At 43.4% G+C, this 27,055-nt stretch overlaps 1 protein-coding gene across 9 annotated transcripts in view; it reads right to left on the bottom strand.

Annotated features, from left to right (window-relative positions):
- SRGAP2 (SLIT-ROBO Rho GTPase activating protein 2) overlaps positions 1-27,055 on the bottom strand; it is a 270,174-nt gene that overhangs the window by 41,506 nt on the left and 201,613 nt on the right. For 6 of the 9 annotated variants that reach the window (XM_012459306.3, XM_064360303.1, XM_012459301.3 and 3 more), the window contains 6 exons: positions 19,489-19,713; positions 15,796-15,897; positions 14,595-14,792; positions 5,876-5,960; positions 2,545-2,572; positions 357-381 (listed from right to left, as the gene is read on the bottom strand). In XM_012459306.3, the coding sequence (XP_012314729.2) occupies positions 357-381; positions 2,545-2,572; positions 5,876-5,960; positions 14,595-14,792; positions 15,796-15,897; positions 19,489-19,713 (663 nt within the window). Of the gene's footprint in view, positions 1-356; positions 382-2,544; positions 2,573-5,875; positions 5,961-14,570; positions 14,793-15,795; positions 15,898-19,488; positions 19,714-27,055 lie in introns of those variants that run through there. The other 3 variants (XM_064360301.1, XM_012459302.3, XM_064360302.1) reach the window with 2 other exon arrangements.

Here is a 27,055-nt window from a genome sequence, read left to right as displayed (position 1 = left end):
GTAATTAGGTGCTGTGAGTTACTGATATGTTAGCACATATGTAGGAAGTGTCAAGCCTCTTTGGTGGTCTCGGAAAAGGATGCCATGGGCAGTTCTGGAACAATCTGCACCAATCAACCAAACCCTTAATATGCAAGAGGATAAATGACCAGAAAGGAGAGGAACAATATGGTCACTTCAACTAGTTAAATCAATGATGTTGCCACAGTATTAAATATACTATGACTAAATGATACATTCCAAATGCAGGCATGAAGTCAGAAGTGTCTGTCCTGCACACAGTGGTGCTCAATAAATGCCTGTGGGATGGACTATATTTTCAGGCCAGACCAGCCTGGTCCTGGTTGGGCTCTTACCTGTTTCCTCACAGTTGAGCTGCGCCTGTGACCAATCCCACCGAATCAGAGTGGACCAATCCAGCAACAAGGAAGAAAAAGAGAAAATTGAGACAAATGAGATAAACAACTACTTTTAAATCCAGAAGTAAAGTTTTCAATAATTAAAAACAATCTGTGTGGTGGCTAATGAAACATGTGACATTATTCAGTTCAGTCCCAGAAATGGCTAAGAGACTTGATACATTACTTCCACAATAAAGCTTTTTTTTTTCCCCCACAAAAGTACAGACGTCCCTGCATTTAATGTCTACCACTACTCCGAATTAGGAGAGAAATGGTTCAGTTTGTAGTAAAATATATTTGGGTTAGACAGTAAGAGTATTTTTTTGTCTGCAAGGAGACACTGGTAAACACCAAAGGATGCTACAGTTTTCCTTTTGTTTTGTTTCTCTAGGAAATCCTTAAAGATCGCTATCTTTACACAGGGCAATTTTTCTGGATTTAGAGGGCAGAATATCCAGTTTGGAAAGAACCTTGGGGACCCTCCAGGTCAATGATTTTCCAAGCTGTGTTTAGTCTCAGAAGACTTTTCTCAAAGAGAATCTGACTCAGAGGCACAACACCCAAACCAAGGAAGCCAGGGCTGTGTTGCTCCATGTGACCAGAGGGATGGGACCAGAACCTGGCTGCTGGTCACTGCTCTGCCCCTGCCAGCAGGCCACTCCTGGGGAACCCCTTTGGAATCCTAGAGCTCCTTGAATGTAGTGAAGTGCTCTGGTCTTATAGAAGAGGAAACCAGAGTTCAGAGAGGGGAAAGATGTGGCCCAAGGTCTCATAGCAAAATAACTCAGCATCAGGAAATTCAACTCAGCTCTTTTCAGTCCCACAGAGTCAGGACCTCAGGTGAACTTACACTAAGACTCTAACACCAAAAAGATGTGTTCCAGAGAATCCCATTATCCTGGTTCCCTCCCATCATCAAGACTGGTATATTAATGGCATCTTTATTGTAATTCACAATGACAAAACGATGAAAGGCAAATGAAGCTATCTCTAAATAATGAGCCTATGATTGTAAATGGCCTCATGATTATTGTGTGTGTTGGGAGATATAAGTGGTTGATATAATGGGCTAACCCAGGGTCTCTAAGGAGTCTAACCCATTAAAGCCCTTTCTCTAGTTAAATCGGCACATTTCTAGGCATCTGAGAACTGTTGGCTAGAATGAATACCTTGCTCTCCACCAGCTCACAAATTTTCTCATAGCAGCACCATGTGTGAGAAGGAAAATATTTGGCTGGGGTGGAGGAGGAAGGGGAAGGTGGGGAAAGATTGGGAGGGGTGCATACTTGTACATCAAGCAAATATTTCTACCAATGCTCTTTGGCAAGCCAATGCAGTGTGATATTTCATTATCCAACAACAGTCACTACTAATTAGAGGCTGTCTTCTTTTCTGGGCATAAAAATAATCAAATGCCATCTCCTGATCTTCTCTCTCTGGGTCAGAGACTCCCCGAAGCCCGTATGTTGAAGTTTAGCAGCTAAGGTTAGGTTACCAGGATCCTCTATAGTTGAATGCTTGTGTTCCGTGCAATTCAGTGGCTTTTGGAGGTCTCTGGGACTATTTCAGCAAATGATAATTCCTGTCACTCAGTTCTGCTCAGCTCCTTCTCGAAGTCCCAGAAAACCCCATTTCTTTCTTTCTTTTTCTTCCTTTTTTGAGACAGAGTCTGGCTCTGTCGCCCAGGCTGGAGAGTAGTGCAGTGGTGTGATCTCGGCTCACTGCAAGCTCCACCTCCTAGGCTCAAGCGATTCTCCTGCTTCAGCCTGCCAAGTAGCTGGGACTGTAGGCACATGCCACCACACCTGGCTAATTTTGTTTTTGTATTTTTAGTAGAGATGGGGTTTCACTGTGTTAGCCAGGATGGTCTCGATCTCCTGACCTCGTGATCCACCCGCCTCGGCCTCCCAAAGTGCTGAGATTACAGGCGTGAGCCACCACGCCTGGCCGAAAACCTCATTTCTATCTGAGATCAGAGGGGGTCAGCAAGGCAAAGGGAAGGAAACAACCTCCACCCCAGGCCATTGCTTTGCAAAGTCATTCGATGCCCTTACAACTCATTCCTTGGCTCTTTCCCAGACTGATTGCTCTACCCCTTCTTAGGCCTCCATTCCTTCCCAGGCCTGTCCCAGGCCACACTCACCTGGCTAGACTGCAATCTGTCCTCTGACCTGTCGGAAAGACAAAGGCAAAAAGCATTATGTTAAAGGAGAAGGAGTAAAGGAGGGAGACCCACTCCTAGTAACTACCACGCCTATCTCCCCTAGATGGCCATAGTATAACAGTGTGTGGCAAAAGAGAGGAGAGACAGAGAGAAGAGAAAGCACCAAGATCCTCTTTCTGGGCAAGAACTGTTTCTGATGTTGATTCCCAGTCCAGGGTTGTTGGTCCCCCTAAACTTTAGGGTCTGCTTCCCAATGGGAACATAGGAATGGATGTAGGGGAACAACAGCAACACAGATCATACTTAATAGAATAAATTATTAGAAGCTCTCCCAGAGATGAAATTTAGCTTCTCTTATGTTGGATGTGTGTGTGGTGGGGTGGAAGGCCACGTTTGTTTGCTCCTGAGTATATGAATGCTCACGCACATGCATGCACACACACATACACAGCTGGGGCATGGGAGAACAAGTTAGAGGAGTGGTTTATGGGAGAGAACAGAGAAGACATGGATGTTCTAGTTTTAGATTCATAAGAAATTCTCCTGTTAGGTTTGACTGAGGTGGCAAGGGAGATGGGAGAGACATGTTGATACTGCTATCAAATCACGGTTCTCAATCCAACAGTAGACCTTAAGAGTTTAATGGGTCATCGCTAGCTTTTTAAAAAATTAAACTGACAATCTTCAAGTTCATAAGAAGTATTCTCATGTTTAAAAAATATATACATACACATCTACATGGGAATTAATGAAATATGTATTGCTTTCTTTGGGTCCACAGTTAATGAAACTTGATCTGTTTTAGACCTGCATTATTTAAACCAGGGGCAAACCCTAGCAGGTGCTGAGCTAGAGAAGTAGAAATCAGCTCCCACACTCCTCCTCATCCAAGCTCTTACAAAGGCAACTCCAAGGGCTGGGGGAGGGAGTGCAGGGTTTTTCCTCGCCTTTAAAGGTTCCTAATCGTTGCTTACAGTTCAGCTAATCTTGAGTAACGCCATCCCCCACCCCTGTCTCTCATTACCAAAGGCTCAGCTCTTATGTGCAAAAATATTATTCTGAGCCATTATTTTCAACATCTGCTCCATTTCCATTCTGGAATATTCATACACATCAATTATCCCTCTATGGCAAGAAAACAGGGCTCTTGCATTATGGTGACAAATACATTCAGAAGGCAGGGACATGATGACTTGCACACAGGAAGCTTTATAGTTTTTTTTTCTTTATTGCTAGAACTTTTCATCTTTAGATTATGGCAATTTGCAGCACTAATGAATGGTCAACCTTAGTCCCTCCATAGTAGCACATTTGGCACATAAATGTCCCATTCACTCACACACACAAATGTGAGCGTACACGCACACATTTGTATGACCCAGCACCTTGCTCTCTGTCTTACTTATGGACTATGCTTAGATTGTCTTGATTCTCCATGGAGCAATCTGATAACCCAAGAGTAAAGATTTTCTATAAACAGAGTTTGGCTCTCAGTGCCCAAACTTGTTTAGTTTGAGTCCTTTTGGTGGTGAGGAAGAGAGAATAGAAACTATCTAACAGGCTTTCGTCACATAAAAGAAAATACCTTAAAAGTCATAAGATCTGGCCAGGTGCGGTGGTTCACACCCCTAATCCCAGCACTTTGGGAGGCCAAGGCAGGTGGATCATCCAAGGTCAGGAGTTTGAGACCAGTCTGGCCAACATGGTGAAAACCCATCTCTACTAAAAATACAAAATTAGCTGGGTGTGGTGGCACATGCCTGTAGTCCCAGCTACTCAGGAGGCTGAGGCAGGAGAATGGCTTGAGCCTGGGAGGCAGAGGTTGCAGTGAGCTGAGATTGTATCACTGCACTCCAGCCTGGGTGACAGAGTGAGACTCCATCTCAGAAAAAAAAAAAAAAGTCTTAAGATTGGCCAGGCGTGGTGGCTCATGCATGTCATCCCAACACTTTGGGAGGCTGAGGCGGGTGGATCACCTGAGGTCAGGAGTTTGAGACCAGCCTGGCCAACATGGCAAAATCCCATCTCTACCAAAAACACAAAAATTAACCGGGCATGGTGACACACAGCTGTAATCCCAGCTACTCGAGAATCACTTCAACCCAGGAGGTGGAGTTGGCAGTGAGCCAAGATAGCACCACTACACTCTAGTCTGGGCGACAGAGCAAAACTCCTACTAAAAAAAAAAAAAAAAAAAAGTCATTAGATAAAAGATTAGAGAAAAATTAATCATCTGGGAAATCATCCAAGGCATGAAAAAGACAGGGCAAAAAAGGTGGGTAGGCGGCTCTGGTATAATAATAAGTGAGGTTCCAATTCCTGGGGCCAAAGAGCCAAGGAGTATTACACATTTTCCTAAACTTTGCAGTTTGTCTAGAGAGTGCTCATGAATTTATTTTAAAATGTTGGATCTCTGTGTAAGTATAGGCTTGCCTGTAGCTGATGTTAGCACATATTCCCTGCAGCTTCTCCCTTCCCCTCTGTAAGTGAGGAGATTAGTGGGGCAGGGAGGAGCGGTCAGACATTCAGAGGCATCCCCAACCTGGGAATCCCATTAATCATAGGATGCTGAGAGCTAGGCAGGAAATCTGGGCAGGGTGCCAAAAAACCCTGGGGAAGCTTCTCTTTCAACCTCCACCTTCTGTTTGACAGCTGAGGAGAGAAAGTCCAGAGTGCCAGTCCAGTTCTCTGCGTCGCTACTTTCCAGGGTCTGGTTAAAATCATTCTACGACACAAGACAGTCCATTCAGCACCATGGCCTCAGCATAGCCACAGGAAAGAGGGTTGCCACTTAAACAGCATTAGAAGCTTTCAAAGCAGAAGGAAACTGATGCTCTTTCTGGAAGCTATAGAAAGCAGCAGTCTGTCCATCCCTCCTGCATTTGAGAATTCTCTCCTCTTAGAGCAGCTGTGTATCTCATCTCACAGCTCCATACCTTCTTGCTGCAGTCTCAATGCTGCCACAGATGAGGTAGGAGTTTTAACAAACTGTCTGGAGAATAAATAACCCCTCAGCCTCTCTACCCTACTTGTGGCAGAGGAGGCGAAAGCGGGGAGACTAAGTAAAGAGCAGGCATGCTCCATTTAAACAAATAGATGATACATGTTAGTGCTTCATTAAGCACTGGCCTTTCCCCATTACTCAAGCATTCATTTGGGGCATGTGCTTCCACATCAAACAGGCCAGGAAAAGAAAGGCATTCATATAACAAGATCGGGTCCACTTGGCTGAGGATGGAGGTGTGTGCTCAGCAAGAAAGCTCCAGCTGGCCTCACTGCCAAGCCTCCAGCAGAGGGTTCCCACACTCACTTTCTCCCAGGGTTTTTTGCAGAAGGTCATGCTTGGCTTGTAACTTGGTGATGAGGTTCCTGCCCTCCAGGTACTCTTTCATTTTCTGTAAGAGAGGAGGAGGAAAAAGAGCAATCAGACTCCAGAAGAAGAAAAAAATCATAGATGCTTAGCTGGACAATTCCCCTTCATAAAGGTCATTTGGTTTCTGACCCAGTTTCCACCAGTCCATTTTTTTATTTCTTTAAGGCCCTGAGCATATGGGAAGCTGTTGATTTTCATGGTGGATTAATATCCACCTCAATGTTTTTTCTGGGAGTTCCATGATGGCCAGTATAGAGAAACTGTTCCCTAGAGCCCTTCTGCAGTTTCACTGAGGAAGAGCAGAGAGGGTGGATGAACTCATTGAGCCCTGGTCTTCTTGGTGTGAGAACACACACCTGCTATCTGGCACCTCCACTGACATTCTGCCCTGCCCTGGCCCTGAAGGGGGGCATTCCATTACACCAGAAGCAGTGCCAATGGTAGGCTCAGTCCCTGCCTCAGCTGCAAGCTCGGCATGTGGAGCATCTCTATTTGAGCCATATCCTCAACAGCTTCCTTCTCTATTCTGCATGGAGTCTTTATGGAAAGCTTGTGATTTCTGAGCACTCAGTGGAAGGGGCTGCCATCCCCCACTTGCAAACACACATCCAGGCCCAAATGCAAGATGAAGTTTTGGAAATGTGATGCCATCTGCTCTGACAGTCAAAATATGATTGCTGTGCTGCACTTTCAGATTTGTTCTCACTCAACCCTTGTCTTCCCAGTGAGAGACCATATGTCCCCAGACAATTCATCAAATCTTCAAAACAACCCTAGGAACTGTTATCATCATCATCATCTCCATTTTACACATGAGAGCACTGAGGTTTCAAGAGTTTAATTAAGTTGCTCAAGGTCAAACAGTAAGTGAGCGTTGAAGTCAGTACCCAAATACAGGCAGTTTGACAATACAGTATGTACTCTTAACTATTATGACAAAATGCCCCATCCATGATGGTACAGAGCAGAAGGAGAGAAGCAGAACTAAACTTCATAGTATTAACACTCTATGCATGCAGCAACATAGGAGGTTTTAAAGCACTCTAGCACGTATTCTCTCATTTGACTCTTATAAAAATAACTCTGTAGGGCACACAGGGAAGATATTATTTCCTTATTACAGGTAAGATGATCTCAAGGAAGGGGAGGTATCAGATAAATTCCTGATAGTTGTAAGCTAGCAAGTGGTAGTGTCAGGCCCAACCCAAGGCCTTTGGACTCTTAACAAAGTATCTTTTCCACTCTACTCCACAGCCACTCTTGGGGTCTTAGTTTGCCTTGATTGTCTGCTGCTGCAGTGGTTCATCCTCCAAATCAGGGGCCATCTGCCTATGTCTGAACGCAGAAGTCAAATGGCTGGGTATTCCAAAGTGTGATTCATGAATTACTGGTGATACGTGAGATCACTGAGGTAGTTAGGTAGATACACCATTTTAAATTGTAATAGTTCTGTCTTTTAAAGTATATTAAGCAAAACACACAATTACACATCAAACCTTTGATTTCATGGATTACCACTTAGGATTAAGAGTGATAAAAATAAAAGGTAAATAGGGCCAGGTGCAATGGCTCAGGCCTATAATCATAGCACTTCGGGAGGCCGAGGCAGATGGATCACTTGAGGTCAAGAGTTTGAGACCAGCCTGGCCAACACGGTGAAACCCCATCTCTACCAAAATAATACAAAAATTAGCTGGGCATGGTGGCGTGTGCCTGTAATCCAGCTACTCAAGAGGCTGAGGCGGGAGAATTGCTTAAACCTGGGAGGCAGAGCTTGCAGCAAGCCAAGATCGTGCCACTGCACTCTGGCCTGAGCAACAGAGCCAGACTCCCACCTCAAAAAAAAAAAAAGAAAAAAGAAAAGTGAACAAATGTGAGTTACTTTTTACTCTATACTTTTCTGTACAGTGTGAACTTTTAGATAAGAGCTTGGATCTGACTCTCTCTCTTGTTTAAAAACAAAAGAAAAATCTGCTTTCTCTGGGATGCAGTCCCTAGCCCTCCCATGTTCACCGAGATGGTCCTGTGTGTACCTTGCAAATCTCCAAGACAGCACTTCTCATACAGCCTTGTCACGGAGAGTTTATTACTCTTATGTCTTTTTCTCCAGACTGCTTCCTCCCTATGGTCAGAGACCATGTCATTCATTATTCTTTGCATCCCTGATGCTTAGTACCACGCCTAGCAGATACTCAATAAATGAATGATGAATAAATGAATGAGCAGTCTCACTCTCCTCTGGGTTGACCTTTCCTCAGCAGTTACAAACCAAGCCCCTAGTGTGCCCATCCTCTCTAAATTAAAAATAAAACAAGCCAAAATCAAATCTTACACCAAATCATTTCTGCTGCCTTATTCATGATCTGTTCCCTCTGTCCCTTTATGCTTTTGCACAAGAACATCTGCAAAAAAAGAGGCTCTGCTGTCACCTTCCCTTTCCCGTCTGCTCCAGATGCCAGCTCACCTGCTGCCATTCTTCCCTGGGTAATATCTTAATCCCCAACCGATACCTAATTGTGGGCTTGGAACAGTACTTGAGGGCCCAGAGGTGGAAAGCCTTCAGGAAATATGCATTGCCAACAATGCAAGCCTCAAAAGTTTCTCTTTGGAAGGTTATCCCAGGGGACTCTAAAGGTTTCCTAGCGAGGAAAATTCACGGAGAAGCCTTAACCTTCAAAACAAGACCAGATTGCTCAGAAAACAGCCACAACTCTAAAAGGATATGCATGCAAATTCCCTCCTCTTACTCCTGCTTTTACTTGTGATTCTGGAAATCATTTTTTTAATTCATGTTCACAATTCACTAGTTAACTCTGGCTGTCACTTGATGAACCATTAAAATAAATAACCTGGTAAAGAGGTATGATGAATTACCTCTCCAGGTTCCACTAAATCCTGAAGGATCATAACTGTGTCAAGGTATGAACTGCATCTCTAATACTGGTATGGAAACCACAGTTGGGAGTTTCCCATCCAGCCAGATATGGAAATGTAAAGGCATCTCAGAGTCTGCAGGCATGTTATTTTATCACTCCCCATCCCATCCACAAGTCAGCACTCATCCATATGAGAGATTCGCTGGGGGCTAAGTGACCTTATCTTTAATTGTTGAAAGTGAGTCAGAAGGCTTCTGTTGCTATTGGACAGACACACAGAGAAAGGAGGTGAGACTGCTAAAGAAGGCAAGGGAAGAATAGGTGGTTTTCAATGATTTCTGGAGACCAGGGGGCCAGGAAAAGGACCGTATCTCCAATCTCCAAATCCCTTCCTTAGACAACAAGGATCACTTTCTTTACTTAAGACATGTTCCAACAATAGGTAATTCTTTTTCGTTCCATTCCCTACACCCAGCTTCCTTCACCAAACACCTAAAATTTCATTTTCCTCAATGAAGAAGCAAAAGAAAGGGTAATATTTTATTCTAGGTATCACCAAAATAAAATCAAGTTCCTAAAACACAGTCTGACCAGTGCCCACCCCCAAGAGTTTTCATACTTAAAATAATCAAAACTGAGAATTTCTTCAAAAAGTAGAAAGGGAAGCAAAAAGTCTATTGGGTGTTTTGCTTAATGCCATTGTGAAACTTCAATTTCCCATTTTTATGATCTCATTAATTCATTTCCTAATAATCCCTAATTGGTTATTAACTGTCAGCAGTGAGCTTTATTTATTGAAAAGTATTAATATAATAACTTTTCTTTCTGCACCTTTCCTCCTTGACAGACATTTTAGTTACATTAAAATGAAAAAGCATGAGTTGGAATATTCTAGTCTTACCACTCACCAACTCTTCTAACCTAGAGCAAATCATTTAACCCCCTGAGTCTTAGTTTTCCATCTGAAAAACGAGAATAATATTTTTTTCACAAGGTTGCTGAGAACGAAATTGGTTAACAAGCATTACTATGATTAGCACAGTGCCTGGCATTGAGCAGGCACTCAAAAAGATGTTCCTTATACCTGAATCACCTCCTCGGTGAACCTCAAAGCATCCCTTTCCTAAACTTCTTTGCTTTGTGTTAAAATAAAACCAGCATGAAAGCAGAAGGTTTTGGGCCTTAAAAAAAAATAGAGGCACTAGAATGCATTTCAAATTTCATTTTTAAAAACTTCTTCCCTTTAAATACACTCTTACCATGGGGGTATAAAACTCACTGGACCTTGCTTATGCCTTGGATTTAATCTGTATGAACCCAAGATCCTAAGTACCCACTGCAGCAAGGCAGGAGGAGTGAGTACACCTACCCAGCCCAAGCTCAGAGATACACAGATGTCATTAAAGTGGCTGTTTCCCCACCATGCAAGCACGCTGACATTTCCCCTCCTCCCGTCAATTTTTAAAATAGGAAACAGCTGTCAGATAGAACCCATAATAAAGTAAACCTTAAATGGAGCACGTCTCCCCAGTTTAATTGACAACACAGGGGCATTCACTCATTTGCTCTTGGCTAGGACACATTTACCAATGGCCTGCAAGAGACTATCAGGATAAAAAGATCTCAGACCACAAGTTCCAAATCTAGTTGTCTCTCAGTGCCCCAGTGGCCAAGGCATTGCCTCTTTTCTTATTACCTTCCTCAAACCTGTCCCTAAGAATTCAGACTGTTTAGCTTTGTTACTTTATTGGCCATAATCCTTAACCCCTTCACTGCCCTATCGCCCATATAAGAACCTAATTCTTCAACTCCCCATAAAAGGAAATACTTAGGAGAAATGCCAGCCTTATAAAGCTTTGGTAAACCTTGGCTAAACAGCAAGCATCACCATCTACGAGCAGTGAGTTTGTTAAACGAATGATGGCACACTCATGCAGTGGAATTCTGTCCAGCTGTTAAAAAAGGAGGAAGATCTTTTTGGACTAACATAAAAATAAGATAAAGTTACAAAAGTAAAGAATTGTATAAGTAGATTCCTTGACATGTACAGGTTAAAAAAAAATGGTAAGAACTGTTTAAGTAGACTACTTCTATTTTGGCTTCCATTTTTTTCCATTACATTTCTAATGTAATTTATTGTATTAAAGGGTATTTACAGATATGTCAGTTGTTGTCCATGCATAGATTATCTCTGGAAGGACACAGAAGAAACTGGTTTGTTTCAATCACCAGCAGAGGGAGGGGAGTCAGGAATGGGAAGAAACATTATAGTACACTTTCCTGTATACCCTTTTGAAATCTTTGCATCCTTTAAAAATATCTATTTTTAACAATCACAATAAAAAAGACAATAGGTAAAAAGTAGACATTGCTGAATCATGTGTTATAGAAGATAAGCGATAAACACAAAGCCAAGAAGATCAGGAAACATTGTCCCCACTGAGGGAAAATAAGAGGCAAAAGTTGCTGAGCTGTTCTTCAGCCCTTCCCTTCACCTTTGCTTCTTCCACAGGGTATAGAGAAGCAGCCTGTGGCCAGAGACCCTGCAACCAGAGTGGTGGGTCCAGCTTTTGTGAGCTACCAATCCTCTCTGGATTTTTAAAATTTATTTATTTCCTTCCTTCTCTTCCTTCCCTTCATTCCCTCCCTCCCTCCCTTCCTCCTTCCTTTCCTCCTTTCCTTCTCTCTCTCTCTCTCTCCCCCTCTTTCTCCCTCTTTCTCTCCTTTCTCCCTCTCTCTCTCTTTCTTTTGACAGAGTCTCACTGTCACCCAGGCTGGAGTGCAGTGACACAATCTTGGCTTACTGCAACCTCTGCCTCCCAGGTTCAAGTGATCCTCCCACCTTAGCCTCCTGAGTAGCTGGGACTACAGGTACCCACAACCACACCCAGCTAATTTTTGTATTTTTAGTAGAGATAGAGTTTCACCATGTTGTCCATGCTGGCCTCTAACTCCTGGTATCAAGAGACCCACCCACCTTAGCCTCCCAAAGTGCTAGGATTACAGGCATAAGCCACCATGCCTAGCCTATTTTTTTTTTTAATCTTTCAAATGAGAAGGTTGGGTTAGATAATTTTTTTTAAAATCACTTCAAGTTTCTTAACTCCACGATTATTTTCCTGAGACTCATGCAAGCAACTTTATAGGTCATGCCCAAATTCCCAATTGATGTTATCTGGGCAAATCAGTCCAATGACAGCCACACATGGTCAGAAAGCTTTCCTAGCAGCCCTCTTGGTCACTAGGCACACTACCTAGGAGTTGAGCTGTGACAAGGGACCTCTTCCTAACCTTCCAAAAGACAGGATCTTCCAGGATGCTCTGATGTTTTTGAAGGGCATAGAGAAACACACGGGCAATGTGTGCAGGGGCAGCAGACTAAAGAAAGCACATCTGCAGTTGTAGTGGCTTTGTATGGGTTGTACGGTAAACAGGCAGTTACTCTGCTTAATGTGGGTATCCCATTTTCCATATATGTCTATTTCACCACCAAAAAAACCCCTTTATCATGAAATTAATCATCTGATGCACTTCAAGCACCAGTCACAAAAATGATGAACTCGAATAGAATTTCACTGCTAGGCAAGCCCAGACAAAACTATTCCTGTTAGCCAAGGAAATTTGCACACAATTTTGATTAAGTGGCTCTAGAGCCACAAAAGACAGGAAATGGGTTAGAGGACATCTATGTATTGAGACAGAAAGTGAAAGGATGGGCAGGATTTGAGAGGTTACCAGTTTGAATATGGCCATTCCTGCTTTACTAAAGGTCAACTTTGAATACAAATGTTACAGAATTCATTTAAAGCCGAAAAGCAATTCTGACAAAGACTATCTAAAAATACAAGATTTTTAGGTCCGAAATTTCTTAGTTAACCTAAAAAGTGGAAATCTTAGCAATGCAATGAGATTGGGTCATTTAAATAGTGTTATATCTAAGCAGTCCAGACAGACCAGTTAAACAATCCTATTATGAAAAGCCTCTAGAGAGTGTTCAACAAGCTCCTTAGATAATGAAGCTTGGGGCAGCGGCACGTCCCTCATTATAGTCAGAAAGTTCTCTTAATGTGTGAGCCAGGTTTTTGCGTGCATTTGTATTTTCCCACATGCTGCTCTTTCCTTAAGGAATGCCATTCTCCTCCTGACTCCCTGCCTGCTTCACTCATTCTTCAAGATCAAACACAAAAGTCACTTTGTGTGTGATGCTTCCCCAACTCCACTCATCCTGGCTGCCATTCACGAACAAGTGTATATATGCATTTTTACATTTTACATTTTTTAAATTACAAAAATCAACCTAGTATACATGAAGTAAAAATGAAAGTTCTCCCTTTATATGACCCATCCCCCGTCATGTCCCTCTTTATCTTATACTCTCAGCATTCCCAGCTTGTAGCACAGTGTTTGGCCAATAATAAATCCTCAAAAAATGACCAATGAATAACTTAATAATGATTAATAAATAAATTAATGATGATGGTAAAGATCAATTTTTAGCATTTATTGAACACTACAAACCAGGCAGTGTGTCAAATATTTTACAAAAATGCAAGAATGAGCCAAAATGTCATTCTATTATTTTTTGGTATAGGTTTTAATATTTTACTCATAAATATGCTTAAAGAATATTATAATTACATGACTTAGATTGTAAAACAATATGTACAGCAGTATCCTTTTTATAATAAAACTACAAATATGTGCTCACATATGTGTTTGTGCACACATAGAAAAAAGATGAGAAAGAAATATATTCTAATACCATTATCTCTAGGAGGTAGAATTATGGACAATTTTTATTTCCTTCTTTTTGCTTCTAAATTTTATATAATGAGCATATTTGGCTTTGCATCATAATTTTTAAAAAGTTGTTTTAGAAGAATAGTACTGATAAATTATTCCCTTTTAGCAGTTTTCGCTAGGATTAAAAAAAATGAGGAAGTCTAAGCTTAATTAAAAAAACAGATTGCTTTAAAAAAAGTTAGCAAATCATTAATGTTCTTAATAGAGAAAGGGCAGTGTTCAAAGATGAATTAAACAAACTGTTCCAGTTGCAGGAAAAATTCAATTTACGGCATGCAGACTGTTTCTTGACTGAAAAGTTAATTCCTTTCAATCAGAATCAGTATGCATATTCACTGGCTATATTTCATGTCACATCTGCAAACTTAATTTTTCCTTTCTTGGTCATCAGAAGATTAGGAAATAAATTGTAGTCTAGGAAAGATCCTACTTGGCAAGCTCAAAATAACTCAATTATTAAAAAGCAGCACCAAAGACCAGTAGCAACCTCCAAAGGACTGTTAACAATACTTAAAAAAGAAAAAAAGAAAAGAAAAAAGGGTCCAAATGCCTAAAAGAAGACTAGAGACACATGAATAAGAAAATACGATGTTTTAGAATTATGTGCAAAATGGTAATGCTGCATATTACCCATCCTTTAAGTTTTGGTAATAATTAGATGTTCCCCTTTCATGATCCACTGTGCCTGAGAAGGAAATAATGAAAGCCTACTAGCTTGTTAAACATTTCTTAAAAAAGAAAATCTTCTTAGTGGTATACTTGGGAGCATCTTTCTCTGTAGGGGTCGTGTTAGACATATACAACTTGTAAATGTTTGCACCTTTAAATGCAGGGATGGCCTCTGAGTATGCCCACATTCATATCTAAGATATTCAACATCTGTCCTTTAGACACTTAACAAGGACTCTGAGTTCCAAATCTCCCTTGTGCGCTGCAGTACATGCTGACACTCTTTAAAAGCCATAGCGCTCCCTTACTGTGAAATAAAACTGCTCCGTCTCTTGCTGGTTGGCTCTCCTCTTAGCAATGCTGGGCTTGCTCATGAAGGTTTCGGAGACCGTGGACTTGACAGACTCCATGGAGTTGCTGTACTGGAAGCAGTCAGACACATCAAAATCCTCAACAGTCACGATGTCCTGGATGGTCTGCAGGGTGGCCTCCATTGTCTTCTTCACCTGCCATGACAAGGGCCAACAGAATGCATGAAGGGTGGGTTGCAAAACAGCAGGTGATGGAGAAGCTTGAAGAGAGTGGGCTGGGGAAGGCCAGAGGATGCCATCAGAGTGTGCAGCTTTGCTTCCCATTGGACAGTGCTAAGTGAGAGATAAACATCACATGGACTCTGCTACAGCACACTCCTCTCTACAGTGAAAACCTAAAAGCCACTACAACCCCTCATGCTATGTACTTGACCCAGATCTTTTAATGTTTGCTTTTGAAATTTAATATTAGCATTATAATACAAGTGTTAAGGGAAAGAGAATAAAATAAATCTGAACCAATCCCAACATATAAACAGCTAATTAAAATGTGTGATGGGCCTAGTACTGCAAAGCCTCAGGTTCTGTTTCATGACCTTCAACAAACTGATGAACTTGTTTGCTCATTTGCAAACTAAGTGACCTATCCCTACTTCTTCCTGATCTTCCTGGGGAAAGTAAGATTTACTGAGACACAAGGTAAGAAGCCATCTGAGCTCAACAGAAAGCTGGATCACTTGCCCTTTTAAACTGCTTTCTGAAAGCAAATACACTGAGCCCAGAAGAAACTCACCCTTTCCTAAGAGGACGGAGATGTTTGAAGTGTCAAAGTCAAAGGCCTCTGTTTGTTTGAACATGTTGGAAAAAGCTAGGCATGAGGGGGTGGTTTCAGAGACACAATATTGTTCACACAGTTGCCAAGTGCCATTTTTATTAAATGTGTAGAGGGGGAAACAAAGCACTTTGCGAAAGCTCAAAATAGAGCACAACCTTTGGCAATGCAAGAGCAACTTCCTGAAGTTCAAGGGCAGGATGTAGCAGAGGGGGAAAGTCCAAGCCTACATTTGGCTAGGAAATGTTTGCGGCCGCCCGGACATTCTCTGCATGCTCCTTCCACCTGCTCCCAGATGGGCAGCAGCAAAAGTTTCAACAGGGAAACTTAGAATGTGGCTTTGAACCTCCTAAGCAGGAAACTCACCTCTTCATTTTCAATCTTTAGAGTGGATAAGCGAGACTGCAGTTGTTGGCATCTCTGTACCAGCTCGCTCTGGACAGGCTGCTGGGCACAGAGCTGGGAAGCCTAACAAAAGAAAGCAACACCAGGTCAGAAAAAGAATACAGTTCCTTTGGCAGTTCCAGAGTTCCCATTGCTGGCAATGAAACCACCCATATTCAAGGCATAAGGCTTGTGGTTTCTATGTTGAAGCAAAATCCAAAGCCAACTTGTGTGAGCCTCTTCCAGGACTGAATAGTACACGAAAGGAATGGGGAGGAGGATCTGTTTGGAACCCGGCCGGGGTAGGTCTGTGCAGGGTTTGCAGCTTCATGGAAGGCTGAGGAGGCTGAAGAAGAGTGCCTCAGGCAGCCCCAGCTCCAGAAACACAATGCTTTGGCACAGTGAGGATTTCCTGCCAAAGGTCCAAGTGGCCACCTCTCTGGCCCCTCCCTCATCCCCCTTCCTACACTAGAGTGAAAGCAGAAGAGAAGTAGGTCAGGAGGCTAACTTGTCACTGCTGGCAGCCAGCATGTGTTTATAAATCCAGGCCATGCATGAGAGCTCTGAATCAATGAGAAAGTGTGAAGCCAGGAACAAGTTTGTTGCCTATGCTAGAGGGGCCGAGAGGGCATGGAATCTGGAGGAAGGTGGCATTTTCCAAAGAGCCATCATTTTACCCCAGGCCTCCCCTAGCTCTGTAAGAGAGAAGTCTGCCCTTAGCTGAAGGATTACTGCCAATGAGCTTTCTCCTGTGTGAAGGAATGGCTGCTCCACTGTCTCCTGATGGGGATGTAGTTAAGGGATGAGGTCATCCATAGTCCCCTGGATGACAGATGAGGAGCAGAAGGCTGAAAGAGGTGGGAGGCAGGACCCATGTGGAGGCAGCTCCTGTCACCTTGTTACCGTTCGTCCTCTAGCCTCTTGTCTGCAGACAGACATCTGGATAGAAATGGCCTCCTTCCTCCTCAGCAACGAGTGGGCACATTCACATGCCCATGGACCATTCCCTTGCTTGAAAGGACAAAACCTCTCTTCAAATGGAGGGGGCTGGGACTTGACCTTTTCCTCCACTGGTTTTTAAGCTCTCAACTGACTTGACCTCCTCCCGCAGCTGAGAGGCTGGCCTGAGCCAGCTCTCAGATCTGGAGAGAGCTGACTTCACTCTAACTCTTGGATAAGCAGACGCAATGGAGAAAGCTCAGTGGCCAGAACCGGTTAGCGCCAAGAGTGAAACTCTCTGACTGCCTGATGTCACTGGTCAGGCATCCAGAGTCCCACAGCCTCTGAGGGCACCAAAAATGGAGCCAAGCACCTCCTCCTAGTAGATCTGAGAGCACTTGGCATCAATTCATGTGCTGTGCACCCCAGAAAACCAGTTAGTGTGGGACCCTGGCCAATTTCAAGGCTTCCAGTCAAAATGCCACCCAATCTTTGGCCCTAGTTCAACAACTTCCAGGCAGCTCCCTCCTGTTGCCTCCACAATCTGCAGACAACCCACACTGATGGGGATAGACCGGCCATAGAGGCCAAGAATGACCCACCCTCTCTTCTCTTTTTATTTTTCACTCATATGAAGGCTAGGCTAGAATGTGGAATCTTTACAAGCTGCAGGACTGGTCCTGACCCCTGCCTGGCTCAGCCACTGATCAGCTATGTCACACAAAGGGAGGGCCCCAGCAGAGGAGTGAGCTATTGATTTTTAAAGTAATCCAGACCTAGCAGAGAGGAATCATGGAGGGAAAAACCACCTCCAAGCCTGTTCCTTTAAGAAGTAGCAGAGCTGATGATGATGCATGCTTTGGCAGTGGTCCGCTACCGGGGTGCAAGGTAATACATTCCAGCTGCACACTGGAGTATGGAAATAAGGCTCTGACAAAGGGAGGAGGGGGCCTGAGCACCCAGCATCTGGATTCCCTCTTTATAAAGACAAGCTGTTTGGCTCAGAAGGCAACTCAATCACTAACACCGGAAAATATATCACTCCACTCAGCTGGTCCCCAAGTTCCACAGATCCCTGGGAAGGAATCTCAGTGACAGCTGGAGAAGGGGCTTGGAAGGCAAGTTTGACCAGAAGCCACGGCAGGTGAGGAATGGGGCTTCCTGAGGCTCAGTGACACCCCTTCCCCCAACTCTAATTGCACATGCTGCCATCTCACTTCTCCATCTGTTCAGATACTGACATTTCCTAAGCCCCAGCAATGGAAATGAATTGTAAATGGTTTAATTTTTCCCCAAGAAGGAAAGGAAGGAAATCATGTCCACATTTCTGTCTCTAGGACAGAGTCTCACTCTCCATAGAGGCTGACTGATGACAGCAAATCCTCTGGTTCCACTGCCACAGCTGTCATTCTGGAGCAGGGATTTCTAGACTCTGGATACTAGTCTTAAGGGAAGCATCACTCCTGAGTAGTGCACATGTTCCTGTTTTTTGGTCCTCTGGCATACACTCCGCTCTTTTTGGTAGCTTTGGTCTGACTGCCCTCAGCGGGGGAGCCTCCAACTCTACAACTCAGTCATGTGCTTTGCATGGTGCAGGCATAAGCACTTCACCCAATCGAAACCGATGAGACACATGAAACTTTGTGGGGGCTTCGAGGAGAGAGGAAGATACTCTTTCTACTAGATTTCGTCCTACCAGGAGAGGCTGGAAATGCAGTCACCTTGCCTCCATGGGAGAATGGCTTGTCTGAGAATGGAACTAACACACAGGAAGTGGTACAGAGACAGCAAAACAGTATCTTGGTAAAATTCCTCCTCCTAAAACCAACTATACCCAAAGATCCACCTTGATCTTTTCTATCACATAAGCCTATACAACCTCCTTCTGATTTCACCAATAGGTGAAATGACGGCTCTTACCCACAGGAATGAGGTTCACTCTGACTTGTACACACAACCACACAAGTAGAACCAAAAGATTGAGAGCAATGAAAACCCAGGAGCTTCTCTTGCCTCTCACTTTATTTAGGCCTTTCTTAGTCTAGTCACTGGAGGCAAAGAGTCCAAAACAAAGCTCCATGTTCATGCTTCCCCATCTGGGCAACCAGCATCAGGCCTTTGGGATGGCATCTTAGCTCCTGTCCTTCCTGCAGGTACCTATTCTTTTTTGTTCAATACCCCAAGCAAAACTATACACTTTATCACAATCTTCTAATCTCTGGAGAATAAGATTCTTCCGAACTCTGCCAAATGGTAAAAGATCCCAGCATTCCCTGCCTAGCCCTCGCTTCTCCACTACAGCCTCCAGGATGTGGGCCCACCTCAGCTCTCATTTCTTCTGGCCTCACCACTCCCTTACTTTCCTTTCACCATCCTGAACTGTTGGTAGTTTTTAGAATACACCTGCTATTTTTAACCTTCGTTGATCTTGCTGGGCCCCTTTGGATGCCCCCACTCTATGCACAGTTCTAACTCTCTCCAAACCTTAGTGACTTTATTCCCCAGACTGTAAGCTCCCCGAAGGCTTTAATCCCTCATATCTGCAGCCAAGTCAGAGTGTTTGACAGCAGGCACTCACTAGCTGTTTGCTCAGTTAGTGGAATGTGCCTCACCCACCTGATAAGAAGCCAGGCCCAGGCCTCTCCCACCCCAGAATAATGTGGCTTCTGTGTAATGAATTTAGACACAAGTCCACTCAAGCCCCTTGAGGATGGGGGTATAGGGAAAAGGCCTCACCATATCCCCCATGTGGGGCTGAAACTCAAACTTCATAGGGGGGCAGAAGACGTTGTTGTACATCTCCATGAGGCGCTGCTTATCACTGGTGGCATCCAGGTTTTCTACTGCATTCTCGATGGCATCCAGACCCTCGTGCTTTGACTGTTCCAGGTTTAACTCAGCAGACAGGAAGGTGCGTAGAGCCCGGTTCAGACTTGCATGGTAGCCTAAGTCACAACACTGCTGTGGGAAGGAGAAGGTATATAAGCACACCATGGACAGCCCCAAGACTTGGCGGAAAGGGAGGGTGGTCCAGAGGGCAGATCTGACCACATCAATAGGCCTGGCTGTGCAGTGAAAGAGGGCTGACATCCTGACTTCCAAGGCCTAGGTGAGAGTTCTCCGTTCTTGACTCCCAATTCAATGGTTAAACACACCCTTGAGGGCTATGAGGTGGTTAGAAGGAAGAAGATTCATAAGGATAAAATGACATTATTTAATTAAGTGCTATTTCATAAACATAAGAAGAATTGAAAGTTAAACAGAACCCTCTTCCATTTTCAGGTTTATCTGGGGTTACCATTATAACAAAATTCAACAATAAAAATACAACCTGCCACTCACTGAAGGTTACTGTGGTTAAATCACTATACAGCAACAAAGCCAGGCCATTTCAGGGTTCTGAAAGCAGGAGTATTGCAACAGCAGCTAATGTATGCAAGCTCAACTCTAGGTGGGAGAAGGACAGAATGGGGAGCTGACTCTGTGGGTCATCATCCCCACCAACTCCCAACATCTTAGGATGGGCCTTAGCTGCAGTCTAGGATTTCTGACATGCCTCCTCCTTCCTGGCATCTGACAACAGATGCCCCGCACTACAGAAATAGCATTTATAAGACTAAAAAGCTCTATGCATAAATGTTACTGGGGAAATTCATGCCATGTAAAGGATTCTTAATTTTTATAACAAAATGCAAAAAGAAAAATGGTATGAAAGAGGCAACTGTATAAAAAAAGCACTGGTGGCAGAATCAAGCAACCTTGGAAAAGCCACTCCCCTTCTCTGAACCTGTTTCTTCCACAGTAAAATGAACAGACTTGGCCAGGCCAGTGGCTTTCAAGCAGTAGACCAGCATTGGCAATGAAGCTACCCTGGAGAAGTAGGTAAAAGGACAATCCAACTGCTAGGACTTGGAGCCTTCTATTCCTCCTTCAACCAAGCCAGCTCTGCTCTTTTTTTTCTGCTTAATATTTAGGGATTCTATATAAGGTCTGGTTTGAAGAAAGAATTCTTCTGTTAGAGAAAAGTCTGAAAATCCCTCGACTAAATGTAATCCTTAAGGCCTTCTTCAGTAATGGCATTCTGTAACGCTATGATAATATTCCCCATCCCTCCCAAAGGATCTAGAGATCCCAATTCCTTGGCCATCCATCACCATCCTCTCTATTGCTTAAGCAGCTTTGAGGTCCAGGTCCTGAGAAGAAACATCAGAGAAGAATCCATGCACAGAGTAAGGCCATCTGCCTGATTGCCATTTCACTGCACAAGCAAGCATCAAATTAACCCTCCCCACAGCCTTTTCCTCTCATCATCATCACATTCGAAGCAGCCACTATTGGGGAAGAAAAGGCATATGACATGCCTCCTCTTTCCCGGCATCTGACAAGAAGCTCAGTGAGAGCATCAGTTGGGCTGGGCTCTGGGTTTAGTGCCAACGGGCCCTGGCAGCTGCCTGGCTGCAGCAGTATAACAGCAGTTACAGCTTAACTAGAGGCAGAGGATGGAAAGACATTAAATTCAGTTGGGAGGGAAGAGCAAATCGAAGCTAGACAAAAGTGGCTAATCAGGAGGCTGCACGTGCACGGGCCCTCTGGGAGATGCTGCTGGTCTCACCAGGCTACCCTTGAACCTGTAAACATTCCTGACTAGCTCTATGTAGACCCTGTTGATGAGCTCTATGCCTATAAGTCTAATGAACAGAAGTAATACTGCCCACTGAGTATGCATGTGGGTGAAGAGGGTGAGAGCAGAGGGTAGAATTTGGGAGAGGAAAGGTGCCCTTCAAAAAGCCTTTACCTATTTTTGGTAATTCCCCTTTCCTCTCTATTCTCAGTACCTCTACCCCTATTCATTACACACCTGCAGTCTGCCTCACTGTCCTAAAATGTGACTTTAATTATGGCACTTTCCTGTTGAAGAACCTAAAATACCTTTCATTTTTTTCCCCCCAAGGTAAAATCCACCTTCCCCAGTTTTAATATTTAAAAAATGCTTCTATTTCACTAAGTGTGCTTACTATACACCACTCCATGTGCTACGGGCTTTATATACATTCTACATTTTAATCCTTATAATAACCTCAATAAGGTTGATATTATCTTAATTTTCCAGGTTCGAAAGCTGAGGCTGAGTGAAGTTAAATAATTTGAGAAAGCTTCAATGGCTAGAACAAACTGTAATCTGTCTTTGATCTACCATCCAACATCAACTCCCTTTATTTTCTTCCTCAGATTCATCTGCTCTAATCCAATAACATACACTCTGTTTAGGGTAGAGTTCTAGGCTTCAAATCAGCTATATGGCCATAAGCAAGTTACTTAATCCCTTTGGGCCTCAAATGAGGATAACACCAGCCTCATAGGTTGTATAGGCTAACAGGCAATATATTTACATATATTCGGTACCATGTAGGCACTTAAAAAAATACTAATATAGCTTCAAATCCACTGATCTCTCCTCTTCAGCTCCCAGAATGTCCTCTTCCTTAAATGTTTCCTACGCCTCTCACCTATTGGAATTGGACCAGATCTTCAAGATCCAAATTAAAATTCTCAGCCTCTGGGAAGCCAGCCAGCTCTGCAATCCTGGACTCCAATGACCCTGGCCTCTATTTAGAACCACACTAATCTGTAGCTCTCATGTGACAAGGAATACTTCTTCATTCTCTAACTTGCCACGTCATATCACCCAAACCAGACTGGCTTCTAACCCTTCTTTACATCCCTCAGCAATAGGCCTTGCTCACAGTAGGCACTTAATTTCAGTGACTGAAAGCACAAGTACAAATTCCAGCCTTTCAGGAAATAAAACACTTAGGCTGAATACTGACCCAAGTCAAGTGGGTAGATGGGGCCAGTGAAGCCTTTTGTTTTGCTCACTCTATGGCCAAAGGAAGGCTGGGAGTTTTCCCAGGCTGGTGCACTGTCTCTGTTTATATAACTGTTCTGTAGCTTCTTTGTGCCAGTGAATGAGGGTCTGAGTCACAATGTGCCCCTGGCTCCTCTACACCTCTAGCCAACCAGGCAGATTCAGAAGAGGATCTCCAGAGTCTTGACGATCTACATACCCGCAAGGGCAACAGCCAGAAACCCAGCCTTTAGCAAAGAAGCAATATCTGGCAAGGTTAGGTAAATGAGATTTGAATATTTCATCCTGTTCCGAGGAGAATCCCAGTAAGTAGAGGAAGCACATTATTTTGCCCACAATGGGGACAAAGCATGCTTTCCATGGCTTCTGATGAGTTCTGTGGCCATGCTGGGCTCCCCTGGCCATTTCTGAGTTATATAAATGTTTGATGAAAAATCTCTCAGGGGAAATCAAATTTTTATAAGAATTTAATGACCACCCATCCAGATGTATGATGACTTGAGTTGATAGCTCATTAACCCTTTCCCAGCTGATATCCTCACCCAGAGACTCCAGAAAGCCTGGAAAAGAAAAATGGGTGTTTCACAACAGCCACTTCAAGTTCATACAGAAGAGAAAAATAACTGCCCTTAATGATATTTCTTACTGAAACAGCCAAGTTCCCTCATGTCAGACTTGGGTGCACATGGTGTCACAGACCTTCTACACAGGTACACGGCACTCACAACACTCCAGCTATGCATGAGGACAATGTCCTGTTCTTCATTCATCCATCTGCTCCTGGGTTGAGAGAGCCACAAGAGTGCGGGGGAGGAAAGTTACATTCCAGTGAGCCTACAATTCTTAGATGCTAACAAATGAGCTCAGAATGTCTTTTTGGACTGAAGTCAAGGTTTCCCCATTGTGGCAGATGCCTCATGTGGATTTCTACAGTCTGAAGTTTAAATCTTACACGATACTATAAAAAGAAGTCAGAGGCTAGTCCTTGGTCAATGTAACGGCATCAACAAAAATAACTTCTTTTCACTTATTCTCAATGCCTTATGCACACATTTGGCTTCAAAACCACTAGGAAGGAGGCAGAAGGGTGTACATGACACAGATGGCAATGGACTGAAACAGGATTCATCCCATGTATAAAAGCAAATTCTGGATACTGTTAAGATCAGGATGCCAATATCCCAGGCTCCTCACTTAGTCCTGCTCTAACTGCATCCTTTTGGCCCTTTTTATTGCGTAGATCAGCAAGAAAAAGTAAGAAACTACTGATAGATGCAAACAACATGGACGAAGTTCAAAAACATCACGCTGGGAAAAAGATGCCAGATACAAAAACGGATAATCCCATCTTTGTGAAGTTCTACAATGGGCAAAACTAATTTATGTTAAAAGAAATCATAACTGGTTGCCTCGGGGTGGGGGATTGACTGGGAAGAGACAAGAGAAACCTTCTGAGGCAATGGAAAGATATCTCTTTTTTGTTGTTTGTTTTTGAGATGGAGTCTTGCTCTGTTGCCCAGGCTGGAGTGCAGTGGTGCCATCTCAGCTCACTGCAACCTCCGCCTCCCAGGTTCAAGCAATTCTCCTACCTCAGTCCCCTAAGTAGCTAGGATTACAGGCACCCGCCAAAGTGCCCAGCTAATTTTTGTATTTTTAGTAGAGACAAGGTTTCGCCATCTTGGCCAGGATGGTCTCAAACACCTGACCTCGTGATTCACCTGCCTTGGCCTCCCAAAGTGCTGAGATTACAGGCGTGAGCCACTGCGCCTGTCCAGTGGAAAGATATCACTTATAAAAATATTTATTCTATATCAAATATTTGACAAATTTGTCAAAACTCTTGAAACTGCAATACTTAAGTTTACTGTATGTAAATTATACATCAAAACAATATTGAAAGGTTCAAAAGGAAAAACCAATCTTAGCTTAGATGATCATCCTCCTTCTCTTTCTATTCCTTTCTTCCTTCAGGAAACACACTACATGCTCAGCTAAATATTAAGCAGTGGAGGCTACTAAGGTAAAGAAAACTCCTGGTTCCTGCTCTCACAGAACTTAACAAAGGAGACTGAAATCTTCCTCTGTTCATAGTACAGTGGCTCACAAGCATTTTTTTGGCTCCCAACTCACAATAAGAAACACATCTTCTATTGTCACACACCTCCCACAGATGTGCAAGTGTGTATATACACATCTAACATAAAAGTTTCACATAATCTTACCAATGTGACGTACTCTAATATTTTCTTTCTTATTCTAGTCTTGTCTAGTCATTGAAAAACACAGGTTAAACCAATAAAAGTGATTTCCTGACTTCTCTAAGGGATCTGACTGATGGTTTGAAAAATGCTGTCTTAGAGTCTATGAATACCTCTAGGGCAAAAACTACTATATTCCATTTGTACCCCTGATACTGAGTACCTGGCCTCTCTCTAAATAAATACTTTCTGAACATTTACAGAGCAGAATAATACAACTTTTTTTTTTTTAAAGTAATGAATGTATCTTCATCTCAGGAAAAACAACAACAAAAACCCAACCAGCCAACAAAATAAAACAAGACACAACTAAAACATAGCAGCAAAGAAACATGAGAAACTTTATTACTACCTATGTAGTCTTTCGATCAGTGATCTAGACCTACACCCTGCCAAGTACTAAGGCAGCTTCTTTTTCAATGGCATTTCATACCACATCCTGTGAAATTAGGCTCTTAACAGACACTTTTTTTTCTTTTTAATGATGGAAGTACAGTACAAAATACCTTGCTTCTTGGACTGATTTATCATTATTATTTTTTGAGATGGAATCTCGCTCTGTCACCAGGCTGTAGTGCAGTGGTGTGATCTTGGCTTACTACAATCTCTGCCTCCCAGGTTCAAGTGATTTTCCTACCTCGGCCTCCCAAGTAGCTGGGACTATAGCTGCGTGCCACGACTCTCAGTTAATTTTTGTATTTTCAGTAGAGATGGGGTTTCAGCATGTTGGCCTGGATGGTCTCGATCTCTTGACCTTGTGATCCGCCCCCCTTGGCCTCCCAAAGTGCTGGGATTACAGGCGTGAGCCACTGTGCCCAGCTACTTCTTGAACTGATTTTAAAATACTTGCTTATACCGGATGGAGAATCTATGCTTTGCAAAGGTTGTGGCTGATACAGCAGTAGCCCCTCCCTTTCCCTGAGGTCAGCATTTTGGTGAAAAAGGTAGGGAAGTTGCTAGAGTGCAAAAAAAAAAAAAAAAAAGAGAAGAGGGCAAACCAATAGTAGAGGTGTGGCAGACGACACAGTCTGAACTTTTACTAAATGCGAGATAAAAAGCTGAAATTGTGCATAAGAAAGAATGGATTGTCTTCCTCATGCTGAGAACAGGCCTCTCTCCCAACAATGAGGAGCTGCTTCCCTGAGGAGGAAAAAGGATCTTGTTTAGGGCTTTGACCTCCATTGAAGGACAGTGTTTAGATTGTCATCAACAAGCAGAGAGAACAAAGAGGTACCAGAACAGGGACCAAGGCTCCACTAACCCAGTGAGACAATGACAGCTAGGGCATTAAGTGGCTGCAATCTACTGAATCAAAAATCCTCAGCTAAAGGGAGACTGGAATCTGTATTTCATGAAAGTTCCGCAAGCAACTCTTATGTGAGGCCAGATTTCAATACCAGGAAATTAGTACAGTTCTTCAGTTAGCTAGAGGAGGTTGGGAGTGGGGTGGGAAACAAAGCTGGCTTCCAGAACAATTCAGTGACAAGCTTAGATAACCCAGGCAGTGATGTAACAGCAAGACTTGGACCCGAACCCTATATGATGTTGTGAGGTGTAGTAAGTTTGCTTGTGGAGAAACCGAGGTGGGAAAGCATGAGTGGTCTGGCCAGAGTTTTGCAAAGCCCAACTGCTGCCACCAAGACTCTAAAACAAATGGCAGCCCGCAGAGAGGAGATACACTTGAAGCCCCAGAGACTGAGATGCTAAGTCAGCGGGCCCCAGATGCCTCACTTTGATGACTGGAGGGAGAGATGAGAAAGAGTGTAATTACATAGCTTCACTTACGTGTGGCTGAGGACTTGGGCCAGATTAGAGTCTGTAGGTGAGCGGACTTACAAGACCCAACTGTAAGGGGAAGCAGCAGGAAAAACAAGGCCAAGAATAACTCATAGGCCAAACACAAAAAGCACAGTTATCCCTGTGCTTGCCCCTTGCAAAACACATGTGCCTATTAACCTGCTTTCCTCATCACCTTTGCATTGCATATTTTAAAAAACTGGCCAGATGTCAGGGGCAGCTGGACACCTTCCTGACTGGACCCTAATTTTCAGCATAACCTTGGACAGGTGAGTCTCATAGTCCTCTGGACCCCAAGCTTCCTTATTCAGCAAATGGAGATAGCAATGCTTACCCATAATGGTGATGTGACAATCAAATGAGATAACACTGAGACCTTAAG

The sequence above is a fragment of the Aotus nancymaae genome, unplaced genomic scaffold, assembly GCF_030222135.1.
Source record: "Aotus nancymaae isolate 86718 unplaced genomic scaffold, 86718_ANA_hifiasm-v0.15.2.pri h1tg000039l, whole genome shotgun sequence".
NCBI lineage: Eukaryota > Metazoa > Chordata > Mammalia > Primates > Aotidae > Aotus > Aotus nancymaae.
The sequence above is the reverse complement of the archived record's forward strand: the minus strand, read 5'-3'. Positions and strand labels throughout refer to the sequence as shown.